At 39.7% G+C, this 18612-nt stretch overlaps 3 protein-coding genes across 3 annotated transcripts; all 3 read right to left on the reverse strand.

Annotated features, from left to right (window-relative positions):
* Positions 1-70: 70 nt before the first annotated feature.
* On the reverse strand, positions 71-4884 carry LOC145899229 (uncharacterized). Its single transcript, XM_082987962.1, has 11 exons — positions 4800-4884; positions 4561-4676; positions 3978-4249; positions 3346-3582; positions 2654-2768; positions 2133-2255; positions 1681-1884; positions 1090-1365; positions 715-828; positions 464-577; positions 71-205 (listed from the first exon to the last, which is right to left on the reverse strand). The coding sequence occupies exons 1-11, from the start codon at positions 4859-4861 to the stop codon at positions 102-104; spliced, it is 1737 nt and encodes a 578-aa protein (XP_082844088.1). The 5' UTR covers positions 4862-4884; the 3' UTR covers positions 71-101.
* A 371-nt stretch (positions 4885-5255) lies between these two features.
* On the reverse strand, positions 5256-12222 carry LOC145898909 (solute carrier family 2, facilitated glucose transporter member 5-like). Its single transcript, XM_082987570.1, has 11 exons — positions 12076-12222; positions 11111-11245; positions 10770-10873; positions 10377-10540; positions 9057-9178; positions 8497-8667; positions 7623-7801; positions 7464-7560; positions 6940-7100; positions 6385-6535; positions 5256-6092 (listed from the first exon to the last, which is right to left on the reverse strand). Exons 1-11 carry the CDS (start codon positions 12145-12147, stop codon positions 6006-6008), a joined length of 1443 nt encoding a protein of 480 aa, XP_082843696.1. The 5' UTR covers positions 12148-12222; the 3' UTR covers positions 5256-6005.
* A 2458-nt stretch (positions 12223-14680) lies between these two features.
* On the reverse strand, positions 14681-17379 carry LOC145897269 (uncharacterized). The gene is made up of 6 exons (XM_082985473.1): positions 16968-17379; positions 16451-16741; positions 15921-16075; positions 15290-15458; positions 15023-15125; positions 14681-14813 (listed from the first exon to the last, which is right to left on the reverse strand). Exons 1-6 carry the CDS (start codon positions 17377-17379, stop codon positions 14681-14683), a joined length of 1263 nt encoding a protein of 420 aa, XP_082841599.1.
* Positions 17380-18612: the final 1233 nt, after the last annotated feature.

An 18612-nucleotide genomic window follows, 5' to 3' on the forward strand; every position in this document is an offset into this window, starting at 1 on the left:
ACAAACCCCAAAGGCCTGGTCGGCAATTCAAGGTACAAGCAAGGGTGTGACGTTTTAATTTGCCAAACAAGCGAAACCGAAATTGGGAGGGTGCCCGGGGATCAGCCATCGTTGTCATCCAGTTCATTGTCGCCGTTCAGTGGATCGCTCTCGTATGCGAACGCATTACGCTGTCCTTGTATCCTTTTTCCACCACTCAGGTTTTCTAGAAACACGTGACATAGAGGTATTTGCAAACTGCAAAAAAACAATTATGAATGCGGTAGATCATTTTCGTTTTACCTAAAAAAAAATTTTTTTTTTTTGCCCAAACTTTAATTCTGTTTGTAGTTGTTGTTCATGATTGTGAATTTTTTTTTAAGTTTCTTAATCAGTGACGTATTATACCAGCCCGAAAATACAGGAACGCAAAGTTCCACACAACACGTGTCGCCGAAGATAATGCATAGGGACGCGTTAAAACCTTGTGACTGGGAGCACTTGTTTTTCTTTTTTCCTTTCTTCCTAGGTTTCGTTTTCTTCTGTGCCAACACCGCGAGATTGGTGGATGACTCGGAAGCGAACTCGTGCGGTGACCCTGAACGAATAATTATTGGAGATTTCAATTCTGTAAAAATCGCAAGTCGTGCCCTAATACCATTCATTACTTGTCCTATCGTTAAAAAAAAAAATGATTTCATCAACGTCGCTAAGAGCGTGGTACTTTTCACTTACTCGATTTTCTCTTCGTCTTCACATTCTTGCGTTTCGACCTTGCAAACTTTTTGTACGTCCCGTCGTCTTTTTCAGCGACATCCTTGATTTTGACTGCGGGTAATTCTGTTTGAGCTATATGAGCAAAACGGGAGTTTATTACATAAAGCTCATGTTTAGATTTTACCAGAAAGAAATCAAGGCCTTGGTCGCCCAAACGACGTCTCACGTAAATACAAAACACGACAGTTTGCCTATTTGGTAAACGCACTTGTACCTATCACCAAAAATACCCTATGGCCTATTGAATCACCAAGCCAAGTAAATCCAGATTCCTTGTCGTGAAAAAAAATGTTTTTTTCCAAACCGGACAAACCCTCAGTATTTTCCACTCACACAATTCCGGCTCGCGGACACGCCCTTGATCACGTGACGCAGGGCAGCGGTACTTCAAGTTTCCGAACACCTCGTCGTCTGCGTCGTGACCCGTTGACGCGCGTCGTCCAATGGATGTCGTCAGCGACGGTAATGACGTCACCGCATCTCGCGGCATCTCAGGAGTGACGTCGCATGTTTCGCGGTTAAGTGCGGGGAGTTTTACGCGATTCATGTATTCCAGATTTTCGTTGTTTGTGTCTCGGCTGCTGGAGCGACTGTTGCTTTTTATAGGTTCTGTAGAAAATACACAGAAAAACGAATAAATTCAGTGGTTTTATTTGAGGCGATAATCATAAGTAAGCTGCCTCGTAACTGGAGACGGTTTTGCCAGGCGAAGATTTCTACATTGTGGAGAATCTGGCTATTTTTATGTATTAAAATAACACATGCTGTGACCCTCGACTTTAACGCGTTGCAAATGTCAACACTACGAACACGAAGTAGTCAATAATTAAAAAATATAGTTTTAAAAATTCATATTCAACCACAAAAGCGATGTATGGACAAGTGAATGTATAACTATGTGGAAAATATCATGAGCCACCATACTTTCGATAACTTTCGCCTTGTCTTCGTATTTTTCCTCAACAAAATCAAGCTCATCGGCCGTTATGAATTCACTACTGTTTGGAGATTGGGAAGCTTCGTCGGCTCTTGGTTGGTCAGAGGGTGGCACTGCCGAGTCGAAGTTGGGAAACTCAGGGTTTTCTGCTTCTGGCGGTGTGGCTTCGGGATGTGTGTTCCGTTTGGTTTCTGCGACAAAGCAGTTTTTTTTAATACCAATGCTATCAATACTCTGGGACCACATTTTTTGATCAAATGTCAAATTTTAGTTACACGAAACAAACTTTTAAAGCCTATATTTAATTGATTGGTTTAAGTTACAGTGTGTAACAGTCAAGAAGAAAACTTGATAAGAAAACTCGGCCTTGTATACAAAGAACAGCTGTCACAGTAGGAACTGAAAACAAAGTAGAGCACCTGAAATACTAAATACTTACCAGGAATTTCCTGGCAATATTCTTGATTCGATTTTCGTGCAAAGAAGCCTTCCATTAGTTGCCGTTTCGCTTTCGTCTGTCTCACTGACTGTTCATTTTTGGAGGCATTTTTATACTTTGGCCCTGAGTTGAATCACAATTTTTGAATCAATCAAAAAAGCATTTAGAAAATATTTCACCTTTCTTGCTTTAAACCTCAACTTTTCAAGCTGTTTGAAAATATAACATTGGAAATATCAATGTTAAACTAAATGCCATGTACTGCTGGCTCACTGCATTTATTTTGTGCAGAAATAATAACTCGTACGTTGTTAGTTATTTTATTTTTTACTTTAAAAAGGCATTTAACTGCGTGGCCGCAAAACCTGAATTGCTTTAACTTATCAACACAAGTATATTTCCAGACTACTGACAAGTTTATGCAGTTTAAATTTTACATCGAACCAATGTATGGCCCTTACGCGTTAAACACCAATGGTCGCAGTCTGGACAGTGTTTTGAATGGCAAATTATCTTCTTACCCCCAAGTAAGGTCCCGATCGTCACCTGCGGCATTCGTTGGTGCTGAACTCCTTCGCTCATCAGGGGATTCACCGAGCACGTGTGGGGAATCCCCTGTATCGAGGCGCTTTGGGGCTGCGAAAAATACACCGATATCAGTGAATGAGTCGGATCGGATCGCCAAAAACCCATGAAACGAGTTGCACTTACCGTGTGGTTTATGAAAGCCCATTAGTAATGTTTATGAATGTATGCTACATTAGAGTAAACGGGAGCTTTAAAGGAGGGCATTTCAGCATGATATATTTTCATTTACTGTAGTAAACAGTATACTGTCTCTGTCGTTTAAATTGGCAAATTTTCAAAGAAAACAATGTGGTGCAATCATCTTGCGGCCATTTGCTGTTCATAAATTTTGCCGTTTCGCCAACATTCGGAGCGAGATCTTAAAAATCAAGCTCCCGTTGGGGTTTCAACTCACAATCCTGCGCTTATCAGGGCCAACGGTTTGTCAAATGAGCTACAGGAGATCAGCGGTTGAATATTGTGTCTGCGGAGATATAATGCGGATACGATAGCTGTGATCGCCAACTAAGGATCTGCGCAGTGGAACGATCCTGCCTTATCAAGCGAAAACATGAAACACTTATGTGATCTCTAAATCACTCGTTAAAGATTTCATTTGAAACATATGTGTGTGAATGGTTCGTACCAACGTTTGGACGCATGTTGATGAAATTCGGAACGCCGCGCTTCTTGTTTTTATCGGAATCCGGGGAGTGAATGCGGAACTCCTGCGACATAAATCTACAAACGATTGATTCTCCAACGGGAATCTCCCCAGACCGCTGTGTGATTGCGTCACCAATGTCGGAAGGCTGTAACGAGTTTTTCCGCTAGACGTCGCTGTTCGCTTTTCGACTGAAAACTGCTTTTCGGACTTTATTACCTGGAAACAGAAAGGTCGAAAAGTATAGATTTATATTTAAAAAAATAAATTTTGGGATTTCTTTCACAAAGCAATTTTAAAGGAGTTTGCTGTTGTGTATTGCCTGGGTTTTGACAGATCCCGAGGTCACGGTAGCGTATATGATGTTAACCCCATGAAAATGTACATTGTTTCATATTTAAATCAAATCAAAATTACAAATAAATTGACCACTTTCGACGTTTAAAGACTTCTGTTATCAGTTACACTGAACCAAATTCCACAGTAGACACACAGGCGCGCTTTTGTTGGGGAGGTCAAACATGTGTTCGACGGTTTCGTAAAAAAAAAGTTTATGAAATAAAGTGATTTTACATGTTACAGAATACCCTTCGTCTGCTGGTTTTACTGCGCACCTGCAAATCCCGTTGTACCAATGGCAGTTGATCGCCATAAACCCTCATAGCGATGGTCTTGCGCTTAGTTGCAGCCTTCACGTGACTCGCGTCCAATGGCAAGACGCCTCGGAAACCACGTGACGATTTAGCAGCTGGTGGGGGGACATCTGTGGCATCAATGTCGGCCAGACCCACAGCCAGTTCGACCTTTGGGAGTCGCGTGCGCTGGCATTCGAGTGTTGCTCTGTAGTAAAGTTCACGCGCCGTTGTTGCCGGAGAAAGACACGAATCTGAATAAGGCGGATGACTGCACATGACCTTCGGTACTTTTTTGAAAATTGCATTGGCGATAATATATCGGACAGTTTTCAAAACCGTATTTGTTTTAAACAATTTATTTTGTATGACGCGTTTTGATACAGTGTGCTCTGTCCAAAATTTAACAAAAATTTTAATTAGAACACAGTTTCAAACTCCATTGTCAACGCAATATCGATTTTAAAATTGTAATACAGTTGTAGTTTTCTACTAACTGTAATTTCCATCAAATTAATCGTAACCTAAAGGAGGTTGATATGTGTAGTTTAACTACAGAACTTACCGCTGCCCAGCAATTTTCTCGGTTCCTTTCCATAGTCGCATAGTTTGTGTGAATCATGATATTTGTTGTAACAAGAGTCAGCTAGACTGTCTTTAAGGTAACGTTGCTTTGCCAACCTATGGAAATATTACGAATTGTATGTTGTTACATCACATATTTTTTCAAGTTCCACATTAAAACATTGAAAAATATGCATGCAATAAAATTATTTTTCGCGACATTTTGCAGTCTGCACTCACGCACTGCCGTTGGCCAGGTTCGATAACTTGGAAAAAACATTTTCATTGCCATAGCTTCCCATAGCAGGCACCCTTTACATTTTGCCTAAACTGAAATCTCTCCAAATCCCTGTCAGATGCAAATTATGGTATTAAATGTCGCATAAAGCCCATTGTTTCCAAACAAGCGACTTTTTTACGACTTAATAAGACTGAATTAGGTGAGATATATTATGTATCTTTCTTTGAAACATGGTCATTTTGTGTTCTTTGGTCCTTATCCGAAAACTTCCTGGATGTTTTTTTGGTCATGTTACGTTTGTTTTTGTGTCAAAATTGATTTAACTTCATGACATTTCCCATCAACAAGTGTAAAGAACGTTAAGTCTGATGTTTGCGTTTACATTTTTAGACGAAAGAGCAAATTCCAGGGGTGGAAATCATAAACCACGGATGATAAATTCCACACTTGGTCTTTATTTAAGAATGTCGCACTCTTCATAAACGCAACTTAAAAAACTGATTGCACAGCTTCCAACAATGCAAAAAATTTTAACAAAATAGTGTAACAAAAACATTGTCCCAAGGTCAAAAGAGCAATTTTTCCTAAACAAGTTACTTTCGTGTTTCAGCGTTGGAATAACGTGATTGATGATAAAGAGAAAAGCACTTAATTAAACAAATCTGTCATCAAGAACAAATGTGATCTATAGCGCGCGAAAGTTGGAGAAAGCAATAACAGTAAGGAGAAACAGTAACACATGCAACAATACATTGCACCTTAATTACTCTAGTACATGATACAAAAAGAGCTTAGAATTAGGAACCAACGATAGTAGTCGAATATCACTTGTAAAATACAAAATCAAGAGCAGATAGACCGTTGCCTTGCCCAGGACTAAAACACGAAAATCAGTTCCAAATAAACACTGTGCATATCGGTATTTGGTATAGCAAATAAGTTGTGTATGGTCAGACTTCTAAATATAGGCTACAAAGGGTGCAATAAAACTTTGACAATATTCATGATAATTTCTGTTTAGCAGTACTAAGAAGAAACACTAGTACAAGAAAGAATACAAGGCATGACATATAGTGCTTTCAGGTAAAACTTGCATTAAAGTGTATAAAAGTATTCGAAGCTCTGAATTTAAGGAATTCAAACCTTTTCCAATGTGTTTTTCACATATAACAAGACTCTTTCCTAACGGCAGTTGGTGCAGAATCTCAAGGCTTCAGGTAAAATACAAAGTAGAATGTTGTTGCAGCCGTCATTGCGGTGTAGACCAACCATGCGTACGGGCCCAAGATTTTCTGCACACAAAGTATGCGTGAAGCATCTGACCCTATAACCCTTCAGTGCTTGTGGTATTAAATGTTCTAGTCAGGAAAGTTCACGTCACTATTAAAGGAAGAGCCACGTTATTAACCAGGAACGTCACTACAATGAACTTATACCATGATTGACAACTAGAACATTTTTGCCCTTTTGTAACAAGAAAGATCCCTTTATGTGAAGGACATATCGCGTACTTTGTGTCATATGGAAATGTGAACTCAATGGGATTTGGAAACCTCTAATACTGTACGTTAACAATGCACTTACGAATAAGTAAGGTGCTGAAAAACCTATCACCGATGCGGCGATCCAAAACACAGTACCGGCAACGATCAAAATAGGAGCCTTCGCCGCTGGGTATTTGCTGATGCTCTCAACCATTAGAGGAAATGAGGCGAGCATGGGACCCGTTCCAACACTAAACAGAGGAGCACTACTCGTTGGTAATCGTTCATGAAGTTGAGTATTTGTTTTAACCACTGGCTGCCTTTGTAATTGTTAAACAATGTTGATGACTTGAATCAATTAACCTCTTATAGGGTCATTTTTTAACATGCGACATTTTCGCAAAATTCAAATAGTTTAAACTGTAGCGAATTTCAGTATCGTTTTAAAGGCAAAAAGTTCGTGTGAAATATAGATGAGGCTCAACCACCAAAGGCGGAAGGAGCCGAGGCAAAGTATTATTTTAGCAGCATTGGCCAGGCGCCCGACCCGTATACCAAGAAGAAAACCTGATCGGGATTCGTGCCAAGGATATCCCGGGTTCGAATCCCGGTGTGGTAAAAAAAATAACTCATCCAATCGTAACGTCCCACTCACCCGAACATGTAGACAATACTTGAGAAAACGTTGGCGTAAGGCATTGCTGGACTGAGATCCTTTAAAGCAGAGGTCAGCGCTAACGCAGCACAAGACAAAGCTATGACCATGTTTCCCGAGATAAGAAGTCTGCGGAGATTCAGTCGACCCAAGAGGAACGTCTGAAAAAACCAAACATAAATTTTATAGAAACTCATAGAAACTTTTCTTGTCAGCAACAAACGATCGTTTATATTTTGGCCCGAGCATCGGACTATTTTATTAACTTTTTTGTCTATTCGGGCATCTTGTTTTCAACACTAATTGCAAACAGGCAACGAAATAATGGCTGACATTGAAAATATAAATTCCAATAAATCCCTTAAAAATATGTTTATTACTATTTCTCAAACAACCAAGTTTTATTTTCAAGATTAGACTTTTCTAAAACTCCTTCTAAAATAGTCAAATCGAAGTCCAAGTTATTTCGTAAGGGTTGTAAAACCAACAGCAATTAATTTAGGCAACCCGACCACAAATCTTACCCCAACGAATGCCAGGAGCACAGCCTCCACACAAACCCCTATTGAAGGGTACGTCGCATATTCCGGGGAAATCCCGGCATCGATAAAAATGGCGTCACTATAAAGAAATAGTGTTATTGTTTTTCAATGAAAAGGAAACCGCAACAACAGCTTATTTACCTATACAGCATTATGTTAATGAATCCCACTGTTTGAATGTTAATTAAAATTAGGCAGGCAGAGAAAAGTTGCCGTCGGTAGGTGGGGTTGGTGAATAGTTTTATAAATGGAGCGTTGTTCGACATGGGACCTTCGTTTATCTGCTTTTCCAAGTTTGCGAACTCGTGACTCACAACGCTCTGAAATAACAAACAAAATTGATATTTTATCAAGTGGAACATTTTTATTGCTTGTAATGATAAAATAGCGTCATACAAAATTTAAGTCTGCAAGAAAGATGCCAAATTGAAATGGTTGCAGGCTATAGTCAGTCTGTAGGTTGTTTAGGGTATAGAACACATGTCAACATGTTACCAAGATTTTAGGCAAAATAACACCGTCACAAATTCGCAGTTTGTGGTTTTTAGGTTTTATGAATCAGTAGTTATAAGCAACAGCAATAGCCAGACCGCGGTTAATTAGAGATTTTTTTGGCCGAACATAATTTTTTCTTGAGGAACGCGTCAGCGTCATCTCTAACTTACCAAGGTTCTTTATTCCCGGACACGTAAATACCCTTCCAACCAAGGCTCACAGCATTCCTCATTAATTGCATCATATGCTTCGTATTTTATACATCAATATATAATAGCGGTCCTGACATAGCAAAACTTTCTTTGTAGCTACAAGTTTTACAGGCTTCGTAGCCCAGGGAATGCAACGCTCTACCAACTGAGCTACATGAGCTCAGCGGTTTTACGGGGTATATTGTGGCCAATGTACAATGGTGCGCAGGCGCACAACTTGCCAATTTTCACATACGTAGGAGATCTTTGCCACCATAATCAAACAACGATTGCGTTAAAGATTAGAGCCACAAAATTCGTTTACTTGCCTTGGCAGAACTCCGCAACTTTCTCAGACTCTTGTAAGCTTCTTTTCTTTTCTTATGACGTAGAAGAAGAAATGGGGAGGGTGGAACCAAACACGCGTTAATTAGGTATATAAGAGAAAACGCTGCCGGCAAAGCGACGAGAATGGGCCACAACGCGTCACTACCGAGGACCTAAAATAGAATAATGAAAGTTGAAGAAAAATATACGTGTATTATTTAAAGCTTTTGGAGTAATGTTTCAATCGGGACTTTACATGAAGCGATTTTCACGTTTTTTCAGTCTATTTTGGTGCACTCTTCGCGAACGAGAAAATCTCTTTTAGGTCGCCTTGAACCAGAGTTGTTTTATTAACTCTCGCTAAGTAGCTTTGCGGTCGGCAAAGTACATATTTAAGGTATTGTGACGTCATGAGCCTCGGCTTTGACACCTGGGAAGTGTACAATAGCACGGATCTACAGAGAAATATCAAACAATTGTGCGAGTTTTAACCTTCTGAGAGCAAACGGATACCACACATAACACACATGTATGCAAACTACATTCTATTCTCTGTTTCAACCTTGGGGTGGCCGGTGGCGGCCCCGATGACAAATCCTAAAGGTAGAAGCCATCCTGGGGGGCTTTGACACACGGCAAGGTTCTCTACACAGGACAACTCAGTCACCATAAGCGTTGCAATATCTGTAACAGGAAATATTTTACTTAGTAGTGAAAAAGAAGTTTAATAGTAGTTGATCCAGCTTGGCTGTTATCCCTGCTGACCCAACGATCTCGATACGATAGCTGTAAACTTAAGACCTGTGCATTGGGGCAATCCAGCCCATAAAATACGATAACATGAAACACTTTTAAAGGAATTGAAAATGGATTTGCGGACAAAGGCAATTTTTGGTAATGCGGATCGTATACGAAAGTGTGCCAACACAAAAAACATGCCATACCACTTTCAGTTAGCTTACCGCAAGGCTTTACCAAGTCTGGAGCAAAATTTGTCGCATATGCCATTTATTTTTAATTAATTTATCCCCACCCTATACGGGGCACAGTTGCACTCTGTTCCAGAAGACTCCGACAAAAGACGAACGTGACTTAGTGAAACGGGGATTTCACCCACAGACCGACCGCTCCCACGCAAAAGCTAAACATGAAACGATTTGGAATACTTGGAATTGGCCACAAAAGAACGCTGCCGGGCGCACGTAACTTGGCGGTTTGAACAACCGGACACATGACGTCACCAACGCCTTTGCCCTCAAATTCGACATCATCACCTTGATGACGTCACGTATTTGCTTTTCTTTGACGTCTTAAGCCGCCGAGCGAAAACTTGTAAGAAAGTAAAAGGGCTTCAACATCTGTTTTATCGTCGTACAGAGTTTACCGATGGGGTTTTTATGCACACCCCGATAAATAGGCGGACGTCGGTATTGTTTGTTCGACCATTTACCTTTCGAAACACACAGACTTGCCCGAAATTGGGGACCGACACGTTCGTTAGGTTGTTTTGTGTTTGTTTGTTTGTTTGCAGTTGCGTCGTCGGCCATATGGGCGGGTATCAAAATGCGCACGTGAGCACTCATTGGTTAACGAGAATCGATTACAATGCTTAAAGCGAAAATTCGCGACTGGCAATCGATGCCGTGCCCCATGTTTGTTGTGATTCTTTCCACGTACTAACGTATAAGGTCACAGTTATTGTGTTGTGTGGAAGTTACATAACCAAACTGCCATAACGTTAATTAACATAAAACAGCGGAATAAACACACATTGATTTAAATAACCCAGTTATCAACGAGTTAGACTTGTTTTATCACTCAGTAGAGACGTATTGTATCAAACATGTAATGATATTGTTGTGATATTCACGGAGAAACTTACTCATTCCGAAGCCCCTAGCGAAGCCGCTCACGAACCTTCCGATGATGATCGCTTCATATGAATGGAAAAAGTAAGTCACGGGGCTCATGAGAACAATAGAAAGGAGGGTTCCCACGTGATACCAGATCATAGCCCAACGCCTGGTCACGAATAATACGAAAAACCTGACAGAAAGCAAATTTTAAGTTTAAATCCAAGCAATGCTAAATTTAAAGAACGTCTGCAGTAGTCACACCAAGCTGCACTTATGAGACCTAATATAAGTCGAAACAGTGACCTTGCCTGGAGCATACACAGTGGTTCATTGTTTGGAGACTCAACGTCAGCAAGTTTTAGGGGAATTACACTTGAGGTATCTTTAGGTTAATCATGCCTCAAAATGAAACTACTTACGGTGTTGCGATGGAACCCAAAACAGCGCCAATCAAAACCATGCTCATCGTCAATGTTACGAGCAAAGTCAAAGTCGCATTGGATGGTGGTTCCGAAAATCGTATCTGTGAAATTTTGTTCAAGTTGAGTACATTTACACGTACTGGTGTTTCAGTGTTATATATGTAGGCAGTAGTAGTAATAGTGAAACGTTCCTTTTATCAAATCTTTGCCATTATATAAAAAAGTTCTTGCACCAGGTTCAAAATCGCGTATAACACACCGTCGATTGTCTGTATTTTTCTCGCAAAAACACTTACCCTTTTCCCCAAAATAAAAATCAATCAACATTATCAACTTACGATGTACGACTGGTTGAAAAAACGTTTGATAGCGGGCGTGGCGGGATTTAGCGACGTCACCAACATTCCCAGCTGCACGTACATGGTCACGTGAATAAGGATGATGACGTAGAAGGCCAATTTTGAGTTGCGATTCTGAAACGATTGGAAAGAAATATTATGTTATTTTTTCAGGAAGGGTTTATTTAGGGTTTGTTTCTGCTCCATTTACCAAATAGACCATTTCAACAATACGATTTTGCTGGTACATTTCGCGTTAGCCAACCTTCAAAATATTGCTTTTTATTTTGTTAATAAAAGATTCGCATGACCATTTTTTGGCATTTAAATCACCATGTTTGCAATTCTTTTTCCCAAATCTATAAGCAGCGGGCATGGACTTTGACTGCGGGATAATTTGTGAATGGTAGTAGATGGCTATAAGCGGATACGACCCTCACGTATCCAAGCTTCCTCATCATACATCGCTTAAAGCGCGTCTGACAAATGATAAAGGTGACACAGGCGTTTTCCATCAGGTTATGACAAAAAACCTGGGTTTCTTGCGTAAGACCGCAAGATGATGGATGGAAGAGTTAACGGGCATGGGATCGTGATGGGCGTTGGCTAAATATTGCGACAAGTGTGCCTGCGGTCTTATTTTCCGCTTGTTAACAACTATACTTTACCTCCTTCGTCTATTTGCTAAGTCGCACCGCTCCCTTGATTTTTATTTTAATATTCTTAAATTTTTTTTCTTTTAATCGAAAAGCATTATAGATCCTTAAATGTAGCAGAATTTGGCTCTCGATATTTTGATACCAGCTGCACCAATCTAATAACATTGATATTTAATTGTACGCTCACTAATCCGAAGCATTTCTTTCCATGCAACTAAGTGCAAAAGATTGATAAAAATGGCAAATTGTTCGTTTTTTGATGCATTAGATAACATCTAATCCAACTTCAACGAACAATCTACAAACCTTGTGCTTTGATTTGAACGTAGCCTCCTCGTCAAGGACTTCATCAGATTCTTTTAACTTTACGTTTTCCATCTTAATTCCTTTCCTGTGGTCAACCGGTCATTCCTGTTACATTCAGCGACTTCTTCTCAGTCCTTAAAAATTAAATCCTTAATGTATGAAACGCACGGATGAAAAAATACGACCTTTTAAACTTGTTTAAAAGGAAAATTAAACTTCTTTCAATATGACGAAGTATGTATTACTGCCTACCAACGGACCTTGGTTCGAACTGATCCAATTTACTTTATTAATTTGCAAACGCATGACGAAGTATTACCGATTTCGCCAACTTTTAACAACCTGAAGTGGGCGAGCCTCTCTAGCAATCCCATTAACCTGCCCAAATCGGCTAAAAGTCTCTGTTCCGCCGAAACATGCCTCTTTCTTCCAATTTTGCCACACACGCCTTTGAGTCGACACGCGCCTTCAACTAGTTGACCTCTGCGCCACCTGACCAATCACTTTTCGCGGGATGTTGTGACGTCATCGGCGACCTGGCAAAGTGGCCAAAGATTGGCCGTAAATCGCTTGTTTTACGTAATTATTGTCATATAGCTGTGGTCGGCGTATAGGTCAAGCGGCGACAGGAGCGAACAATTTTATCTTAATTCGATCTCGCAGCAAACTATTTGCGGTTTAGCATTGGCAGCAGAAAGAAATCGTAGAATCAGGGTTTAGTAGTTGCTTTCGAAACAACGCGCAGGGTTTAAAATAGATTCAAAGGGGCCGTGGGCTAGACCTTGCCTTCCGCTAAGACATGTATATTTAGCAACTACCGATAAACCAGCAAAGGATCTTTTTCCGAAATACAGCAAACTTGGCCCCGTGCGACATACATCAAAAACACATGTTTACTTGAAGATTTTAAAAAAGAGTCATGAAAAAAACACATTTACTTTCGCAAATTCAGAGCTTAGAAACAGAGGTTAACTGCATTCGCGACACTGCCCCCCCCTAAAGCATGCAACCAAACCAAACGCTGGAAAATTGACGTTTATCGTAAAGGTTTGAACTTGCTGCGCAACATTGACTACACAGCCTATATTGATATCCGCAGGCATGGTAACAGCCAAACGCACGAAACAAACTTATTGAAATATTCAGTGGAGTGAAAAATATTTTGAAAAAGTTCAAAGAAACTCCTTGTGGCGTAATCAGGCGAAACGATTGCGGTTTTGTTTACGCTTTTTTTGGTTTTGCTACGCTTGGCCGGTCTTAAAACTACTCTCCATTGTGTCGGAGAAACTGAGAACATCTAGAAATGTTGAAATCAATACGGGCCTATATGTTGTAATGATCCAGTTGGATGGCTGGATATAGAGGTTAGCATCTGCAACCTACTTTATTAGTGTTGGTTACTGCGTTGTTGTGTTGTTTTTTAGCGATACCAATGATGCCTGTACAGACAGGCGAAATATATATGTCGTAAAAACTTGAAAAGACTGGAACCATATGTCCATCACCTCACTGTCACACCAAAGAAAGCTTGCAGTCAACACGGCACTTTGAATAGATCTTTAACCTTAGCTTGTATTCCCACAACAACAAAAACCGGTTTAGGCCCACGGGGCAAGTTTGTGCGTTATATTGTTGAACTGAGATAATGGCTTTACGCTCGGCCTCTCCAAGCATCAATATATTTATTCAACAACCACTGGTTCGTAACGACTTTTTTGCAACTTTCTCGAGTAACTTGCCCCGGCAAACTCGGCAACTGCGCGCTGAAGTGCACAACGAGTTAAAACGTTTATTGCAAACCAAACAAACACGAAACTAACAGCTGATCAGAAGCAAACAAGTTCCTATTGCAACCTATAGCAGACATTTTCCGTTTCTAGCGCTGTGTATAATTGAGTTGCTAATGATTTTCTACATAGGTAACATTCGCTGAATGAAAGGTCTCTCGCGAGCGAAGGGCGAAAAGAAAAAGGAATACGTCACAGTACGCGCCGAACCGAATCGTTTTTACCCGAGCAACGCATACGCGACATGTTTTGTGATGCCCAGTGAGTGTCGTTTATCATTGATTGCCCTGACTTCCTAAGCAAATGTCGGGAATGCAATCTTATGTTCACACATCCTACTTTGGCCTAATACGTTGCTTTAATAGGATAAAAAAGTGTTGGTCTACCACAGTGTTTCTTAACCTTTTTTGGATCACGAACCCCTAAAACATTCTTTAAAAAGCTATGGACCCCTTTGCAAGAAACACATTGCAAATGTCGAAAAATTAAAATTCATTGACAGCGAAACCTTATGGACAGAGGAAAATACGTGGATTTTCGGAATAATTTTATTTTGTTTCATGGACCCCTTAATGCATCTTCTCGGACCCCTTGGGGTTTCATGGACCCCAGGTTAAGAACCCCTGGTCTACCATATTGGCAGCTTGACGTAAACTATATGATATCTGTTTCATAGTGTTTTTCTTCAAAACTCAATGTACTTTTATTTGCAAAATCAAGCAAGACAAGTAATTACGTAGAAGACACAGAAATGTTTTTGATACAGTGATCAGAATCCGTCAGGTTTCGGGAAGCTGTTGACGTCGCTGTAACAGTGATTAGGATGTTGTCTGTTTTGCAACACCTGTAAAGCTATCCAGTTGCTCCTTTTCCCGCCAGAAACAGAACAAGTGACCGATTGTTTTTCGGTAACGGTCGTTTCTTATGCAGTAAACCACTATGTTTACCAAGCTGTAAAACACAACCATTCATAAAGAAGATAAAAAAAAGGTATTCATGCTTGCAACTGCGACCACTTTAAGGTGTGCAATTATATAGGTGTGCAATTATACACAAAACGTTCTATCTCTCCCTACATATATAACAATATAGGAGACCTTACAAACATATTTATGCAATATAAGCAATCGGAATATAAGCAACAACATGTGAAACTTTACCTTGACGATAAACTCAGGTAAAATCCAGCAAGGTAAGGAATCTCGTAGTTATTTGGGTTCAGGATACCAGCGTAAAACATCGACGCTACGATTATAACTGGAACTAAAAACAAGTTTGGCAATTAGTAAATCACATGGAAAATAGGTTTATTAAATGTCTGTCTTCCTCCAACACCCTAAATTATTAATTTTCGCCATAGTGCCGCCTTTTTTAAAAATTTCAAAGGACTTTTAGCAAAAAAATTCCTGTATGACACGTGAACTTACGCAGTGTCAAAGTAAATCCTATGATCATGAACAGAACTGTGACGAATGCCGACGATTCCACTTTTCCAACTCGTTCGTTTGCTGTACGCTGAGAGTCGAATCCCATTTTGCTCCGTTTCTTTCTCATAAAGACACGAATGTGTATGGCTGTTGCCACAACAAATGCCACCTTAAAATGTACACACATATATAGGTGATGCAGCAAATATTACAATAAACAATGCACAAGAATACCGTGTAGATGCCTAAAAGTAAAAAATGATAAATGTGAATTAAATTTTACTAAGCGAATCACGTGATCGACGCTCGTGCGAAAGAATATGATACGTCAGAATGATGTAGAAAGTCGTTAGGATGGTCATCGCCAAAGTTTGTTTGGTTTACTTAAAACACAAGTGTGGAAAATGCAAATGGTTATCCTTCGTCTACCACGTTTATTTAAATACAATTTGCCTCAAATTTGTAACGTGATAAAAGTTGTCAGTACAGATATTAGGTCTGAACAAAACCAAAACACAGCTCTTGCTGGCATTTTAAAATATTTCCTGTATAATTTAATTAGCAACACAGTAGTTTTCTTTTACTGCGCATACAACATGTTTTTTTGTTAGGGGATATATAAAATTGTTACCATCATCAGGAATGGCAGAGCGTAGAAGAAGACCATCATTAGAATTTGCGCCGTAAAATCGGGATGTGATTTCGAAGTAAACGCTACTGTCGTTGTCGCATAATACAGGTACAACACGTGATTGTACGAATACACGAACGTGGCTGGGAACATTGCTACAAAACAAAAAATATTAAACGGTTGTGATATTTATTTGCCAAATTCTAACTGAACTGTAACTGGTGATGAGAACAAAACATGACACTCTTATCAGAAATGTTGCAATTAGTCAACTTTGATATTTAATTAAACCACATCGCTTTTGTAACTGACTGCGTTTCACTCTGCGCAACATTAAATTGAGCACCACGTTTGTTGTCTTTCTTATGCTACACGTTATCATGTTGAACTTAAAAAGATCATCTTGCGCCCCTAGGGGTCATTTACCTCTGTAGACGGGAACACTCCATTATATAAACGAACATCCTTTTTAGTATGATACAGATCATTGTCTCAGTATTCACGGTATATGCGTAAAATCTCTATCTTACCAGGAATGGCAGCGGCGAAAATGGCGAGACCCCAAGCAAGTACGACACCAACAAGAACAACGTGTTTGCTCAGTAGTTTGTAGCGCATTGGAAAGCTGATTGCGTAGAGACGTTGCGCGCTCATCAGGAGCAAATTGAAGAGAGAAGAAGTGAATCCTAGGACGAAGAATATCCCTCCGGATGTTGCAGCTGGTGTTCCGGAGGAGGAGAGGACGGCGACGAGCATGTCATCCGGTGAGGCATAAAGAGACCAGGCGATTTTTGGGATACTTACAAACAACAGTTGTGCACCTGAAAAAGATAATCCGGTTTCGTTCCGTGCTTATGTCTCCCAGTTTTAAATTGCGAATGGAAACACGTTTTGAGAAAAACAAAAAAGTCATTTTTAACGTAAAATATAATCATAGCACTTTTTATGAATATGTTTTCGTCTTTCCAACGTCACAGAAACACGCCTGATGTAATCGTAACTTGATTAATAAAAAGTTTTCTGTCAATACAGGAAAACGTCGCTTACCTGCTAGGATATCAGCCACTGCCAGTGATGCTTTAAGAAGATCAAATTTAGAAATTTTTCTTCTCCTTAGAGCTGTCCATAAGATAATAGTATTGCCAAGCAACACTACAAGCCCCAATGCAAAAACAAGGGCGATGAAAAATCCATACAACCCAACATTACACGTGGGACAATTTAAAACACTCCGATTCCTGCATTCTTGTAATGCGCTTGATTGACAGAAAGCTTGAAATCCGTTCAATGAGTTGTTGGCTGCGTTTACGTTATTCTCTGTTGTTTCCGTATCAAGCAAAATTGGAGGAATAATCACAAAAAAGGGGTTTAAGGTGAAATTGTGACGTCGAAGAAACGTTGTGTTCAGATGAGGTCCTAGGTCAGTGTGAATATCTGAAGTAACGTTATCGCTATCCATGTTCAAACACGCAAATATCTGAAACACATCCTCCTAAATGAATATAAACTAAACAAAAATACCAAAATGGAACCTGCCTTCCCATGCACACCAATGTGCATATATACACAAGCCTAGTGTGCTCTTATAACTAACTTTTAACGACATGTCAAGCCACATCCTGCATGATACACTGCAAGGTCACGGTGGTTTGACGCCTTATCTTAAATGTCACAAACAGCGTCATGACAATTCAAAAGTGTGAGACCAAAATGATTGACGTTACAATTCTGCAATCTCATTTTCTGAGGAACGAAGTTTATTAAAAACAAGCAAGCTGCTTCATTACGAAGCGCACGAATTTATTGCAGAAATCGCACGAATTTATTGCACGAATTTATTTCTATTGCATGTATATGGTTTCGTGCCATTGTAGTAAGCAACCGATTTTCTATTCAATTAAGTACTGCTCACGTTTCGTCATATTTGGTAAGTTTATCTTGAGTTGTCAACCATAGTCAGTCTCGAGATATTCACTGTTACACAATTATGTATTCGTTACAGAACAAGCATCTTTTTTCTGTCTTGCGCTCATATCTAAATATCCATCACCAAAATAGAATAGAAGATTGACATAACAAATAGTCTAAACGACTTGAGGCAGCTTTAAATAAAGGGCGTCATGCTGGTTAAAGTTACGTCACGACATTTCATCTTCCCTGCAGTTCACAAACACAACAAACAATTGCACGAGTATGACGAAGGTACACAAGTTAAAAGTACAAAAAAGTAAATGACGAAAGAAGACCGTGACAGCATTACTAATGTTTTTATTGGAAATGTTGACATCACATTCACGCATATTTTTGTGGTTTGATAATCTTAAACCTGACGTGCCCAAACTTTTTCAATGAGGGTCAATTTGTTTAGCGTCGGGCGTTTTTTTCCCAAAGTTTTAAGGCATTTTAGTAATACCTCTATTTTATATTACGCTTGAAATGCAAATATGTTACGATAGCGTTATGGAATTTTTGTTGCGTAGATACCATGCTCTAAACCAGTCCCTTTCTGTAAATAAATTCCACAGAAAGCTCTTTCTTGCAGTCGCTTAAACCATACACTTAATCCAAACGTTGGCGGGCTTATGCGCAACCTAAGTTAAAGCCGCGGGCCTTTCTGTGAACATCCCTGTCTTGAACTTTTAAATGTATAAACATTTCAAACCCTCTCACACAATTCTGCGAAATAAGACCT

Source organism: Ascidia mentula, chromosome 4 (assembly GCF_947561715.1).
Source record: "Ascidia mentula chromosome 4, kaAscMent1.1, whole genome shotgun sequence".
In the NCBI taxonomy this organism is placed as follows: Eukaryota; Metazoa; Chordata; class Ascidiacea; order Phlebobranchia; family Ascidiidae; genus Ascidia; species Ascidia mentula.

What these genes read in the sequence shown, in the direction of transcription:
- LOC145899229 (XM_082987962.1), bottom strand. Translation starts at nt 4,861, where the DNA reads ATGGGAAGCTATGGCAATGAAAATGTTTTTTCCAAGTTATCGAACCTG. An exon ending in AACCTGGCCAACGGCAGTGC is followed by an intron (nt 4,677 to 4,799) that starts GTGAGTGCAGAC and finishes ATATTTCCATAG; the next exon opens with GTTGGCAAAGCAACGTTACC. An exon ending in CAAGTGCTCCCAGTCACAAG is followed by an intron (nt 206 to 463) that starts GTTTTAACGCGT and finishes ACGTGTTTCTAG; the next exon opens with AAAACCTGAGTGGTGGAAAA.
- LOC145898909 (XM_082987570.1), bottom strand. Translation starts at nt 12,147, where the DNA reads ATGGAAAACGTAAAGTTAAAAGAATCTGATGAAGTCCTTGACGAGGAG. An exon ending in CGTTCAAATCAAAGCACAAG is followed by an intron (nt 11,246 to 12,075) that starts GTTTGTAGATTG and finishes CAATCGTTTCAG; the next exon opens with AATCGCAACTCAAAATTGGC. An exon ending in ATTAACATAATGCTGTATAG is followed by an intron (nt 7,561 to 7,622) that starts GTAAATAAGCTG and finishes ATTTCTTTATAG; the next exon opens with TGACGCCATTTTTATCGATG.
- LOC145897269 (XM_082985473.1), bottom strand. Translation starts at nt 17,379, where the DNA reads ATGGATAGCGATAACGTTACTTCAGATATTCACACTGACCTAGGACCT. An exon ending in AGTGGCTGATATCCTAGCAG is followed by an intron (nt 16,742 to 16,967) that starts GTAAGCGACGTT and finishes TATCTTTTTCAG; the next exon opens with GTGCACAACTGTTGTTTGTA. An exon ending in CTCTGCCATTCCTGATGATG is followed by an intron (nt 15,459 to 15,920) that starts GTAACAATTTTA and finishes GTACATTTTAAG; the next exon opens with GTGGCATTTGTTGTGGCAAC.